Below are 3,583 nucleotides of genomic sequence, written 5' to 3' on the forward strand. Positions count from 1 at the left end.
ACAGCTACGGCGGTCGAGATAACTATGGCGGCCGGGACGGCGGCCGTGGCGGCAGCTTTGGCCGCGACGGCGGACGTGACGACTACGATGGCGGGCGAGGCGGTTACGGTGGTCGCGACGGCTTCGGCGGTCGAGACGGCGGCCGCTACGGCGATCGCGATGACTTTGGTGGCGGTCGCGGCTTTGGTGGTGGACGCGAGAAGTTTGCGGACGGCGGGGACGAGTTTGACGCAGTGTACGCTCGGCCGCGGTACGACGAAGACCTGTGGGAGGGTGAGGACGTGGATTGGGAAGGTGAGGAGTTGACTGAGTACGTCAAAGAATGTTACGACGAGTCTGAGTTGTTGAACAAGTTAACGGATGCGGATATCGAGCAGTACCGGAAGGAGAAGCAGATAATGGTGAGTGATCCACGGTGTCCACGGCCGATCATGACGTTTGACATGGCTCCGTTCAGCGAACAGGTGCGCGGGTGGTTGAACTCTAAGTTCGCTGCACCTACACCGGTGCAGGCGCAGGGTTGGCCGATAGCGATGCAAGGGCACAACATGGTAGCGCGAGCAGTGACGGGTTCGGGTAAGACATTAGGTTTTATCCTGCCGGGTTTGGTACATTGTCAGAAGCAGCTGGACGCTCTTACGGGTCGTGAGCCAACGGGTCGCCCGATCGTGTTGGTGGTGAGCCCTACTCGTGAATTGAGTACGCAAATCCACGTTGAGTGTCAGAAGCCTGCGGAGATAATGGGTATCAAGACTACCTTGGTCGTCGGTGGCGACAACCATCCTGCTCGTGAGCAAGCAGAGATATTGCGAAGTGAACCTATTTCCGTCTGCATCGGAACAGCAGGGCGACTGGGCGACATGGTTAGACGTGGTGCACTCAAGCTCAATCGCGTCACGTACTGGGTCTTGGATGAGGCAGATCGAATGCTCGATATGGGTTTCAGTCGTGACATTCGCGGTATGAATCGTTTCATCCGCCCCACACGTCAAGTGTTGATGTGGTCAGCGACATGGCCAAGTACTGTCCAGGGTCTGGCACGTGAAGTATTCATGAGCGGAGATCCTATCTACCTAAAAATCGGCACAAATGAGACTCAGGTTGTCGACACTATCAACTACGAATTTCGCTTAGTTGCCTATCGCGACAAAGATCGCGCACTCATTGAGAAAATCGCACCCATCCCTGACAAACGCATTCTAGTCTTCTGCAACCGTAAGGTGGACTGTGAACATGTCATTCAACTTGTATCAAATAAGCTCCCGCAACACCGAGCGGCTAGCACACACGGGGATAAGAGCAACTTTGAGCGAGAGAAAGCAATGAAAGAGTTCCGTGATGGCGTAACTAACGTCCTCGTAGCCTCCGACGTTCTTAGTCGAGGTATTGACGTACCCAAGGTCGCACTTGTCGTCAACTACGACCTACCCAAAGATCTCGAACAATTCGTCCATCGATCAGGCAGAACCGGACGAGCAGGCTGCCAAGGAGACTCCTTCAATCTAGTCACCGATCAAGATCAGAGTATGATGTACCAAATCGGCTCCATGCTCGAGAAGAATGGACGTAATATGACCTCCTTCCAGGAATGCATGCAACAGATGGGCTGCGGGTACAACAACTATGGCAACGATGGTTATGAAACCGGCGAATGTGAACAACCAACTGGCAACCAAGCCTGGGATGACGACGACCAAGCAGGCAACGCTGAACCTCCACAGGCACAGTGCTGGGACTAAGTCCCAGTGCTGGGACTGGGTCCCAGTGCAGTCGTGTCCTCAGAGCCGTCTCATAGCGGTTCATAACCGCGGCCAATAGCGGTCACGTGATGTCCCCTCATAGTGCGCTAACACGACGCCGCCGACACGACGCCGCCGACACGACGCCGCCGACACGGCTCACCTCGGTCTTGCGGGAATATGTGTGGTGGGAGCACTCACTCCCTAGTTGGGTCAACACTCACTTTTAGTAGTGCGAGAACACTCATTTTTGAACAATGGGCAAGTCCTCTTGTAGAACAACAGGGAAACAAACCTGACGCGCGACCAAAAAAAGAACTATTTGCGTGGAACCTTGGAACAGGGCTCGGGAACAAGGGCTTGGGAACGAGAACAGAAACACATGTACGGATGATGTCGAGGAACCACACAACACCCAGCCCTGACCTCACTCTTGCTTGCCGTCGTGGACACTCTTAGGCGGCCCAAGACGGGCATTAAACCTTCGCCCGTACCTTTCGCGGCTATACCTTCACATGTACCTTGCGATTCCAGTAACAACGCGTAAACCAACCAAGGGTAAACAAACGAGTCTAGAAGCAGCGGCATACTCTGGTCCGCACCTTCATTGATGCCATTCATTCTAATACCATTCTTCTCATTGCCATGCTGCTCATTGACATTCAGCTCATTGACATGCTTCATGAGAAAGAGGACATATTGGGTCTTAATAACTCTACGAAACGTATGGTCTTCATGGTACAAACGACAAATACAATATAAAGCATGGTTGACTTTGTCGTCACCAGCTTCTTTTTCGTCACCAACTTCTTTTCCATCATTGACCATCAATTCTGATGTGATGCGTGAGAGTCTTTTACTCCACTCACTGCGATGTCTGCGGAGTACTGTGCGACAGTCTTGCACATATTTCATGTACCCATAAACTATAGCTTCCCATTCTTCGCTTGAATTGTTGCTTGTCAAAGTCCTGAACAACCTTCCAGACATCAGGTACTGACGGGAGTACCGACCGTCTGTGATGGTGCCATTATACATCGGACACCGAGTAGAGGTGTCCTCTGCACGATGTGTTTGGTCGTGGACACGGTATACTTGATCATGGACCAGGTTGAATAATAAGTGCCGCCTTGATTCCACACTGCCTTCCAAGTAAGCATACATGTCGAAGAAACGGCCTTCAGGTATTCGACCAGTGACGTTTGGAACCCACCACTTGAGAGGTCTAGGAAGGGACGGGAATCCTTGTCGACTGCGGATGGATTTGTTCATTTATTCATTGAGCACTTCGTGCACTAAAAAATCGCTAGATCTTCCGAACCGTCACACAATAGCGGCCGTAGCCACCGGTCAACTCTTGGTAGGCGATGGGCTTGTCAAGGCGAAATGTGTCCCCACACATGATCTCTATCGAGCGCGCATCAACCTTGAACTCGTCCGTGCTCGGAATAAGGAAGACCAACAATCCTTTGGTCCTAAGCAAATAACCCGCGATCCTGAAAAGAGCGGCATACACGTTCTTCAGCGTCAAACCCAATCTATCTAAACCTTCCACTGAGTTGAGGCCCCCAGTCTGTGCGTCGCTGTGGGCCATAGCACGGATACCGTACGGCGGATCCGTGACAAGGCAGTCTACAAAACCTTTTTTCCATGACAGGCCGTCTACCCCCATCACCCCGATATCAGGTCGGGGTAGCTCATAGTGGTCGAAGTTCCGATAAATACTCGACTCTGGCACAGCGAACCCTGGCACAGCGGACCCTGGCACAGCGGACTCTGGCACAGCGGACTCTGGCACAGCGGACTCTGGCACAGCGGACTCTGGCACAGCGGACTCTGGCACA

At 52.8% G+C, this 3,583-nt stretch overlaps 3 protein-coding genes across 3 annotated transcripts; 1 reads left to right on the forward strand and 2 right to left on the reverse strand.

The window, feature by feature from the left end:
- Window positions 1-24: 24 nt before the first annotated feature.
- GNI_082270 (putative RNA helicase) lies at window positions 25-1,739 on the forward strand (the record flags this gene model as incomplete). Its single annotated transcript, XM_011135755.1, has 2 exons — window positions 25-202; window positions 235-1,739. 2 exons carry the CDS (start codon window positions 25-27, stop codon window positions 1,737-1,739), a joined length of 1,683 nt encoding a protein of 560 aa, XP_011134057.1.
- A 318-nt stretch (window positions 1,740-2,057) lies between these two features.
- GNI_082280 (hypothetical protein) lies at window positions 2,058-3,011 on the reverse strand (the record flags this gene model as incomplete). Its single annotated transcript, XM_011135756.1, has 1 exon — window positions 2,058-3,011. The coding sequence occupies one exon, from the start codon at window positions 3,009-3,011 to the stop codon at window positions 2,058-2,060; it is 954 nt and encodes a 317-aa protein (XP_011134058.1).
- Window positions 3,012-3,045: 34 nt separating this feature from the next.
- On the reverse strand, window positions 3,046-3,411 carry GNI_082290 (hypothetical protein; the record flags this gene model as incomplete). The annotated part of the gene is made up of 1 exon (XM_011135757.1): window positions 3,046-3,411. One exon carries the CDS (start codon window positions 3,409-3,411, stop codon window positions 3,046-3,048), a length of 366 nt encoding a protein of 121 aa, XP_011134059.1.
- Between the last annotated feature and the right edge of the window lie 172 nt (window positions 3,412-3,583).

The sequence above is a fragment of the Gregarina niphandrodes genome (genome assembly GCF_000223845.1).
Source record: "Gregarina niphandrodes unplaced genomic scaffold scaffold00015, whole genome shotgun sequence".
Classification (NCBI taxonomy): domain Eukaryota; phylum Apicomplexa; class Conoidasida; order Eugregarinorida; family Gregarinidae; genus Gregarina; species Gregarina niphandrodes.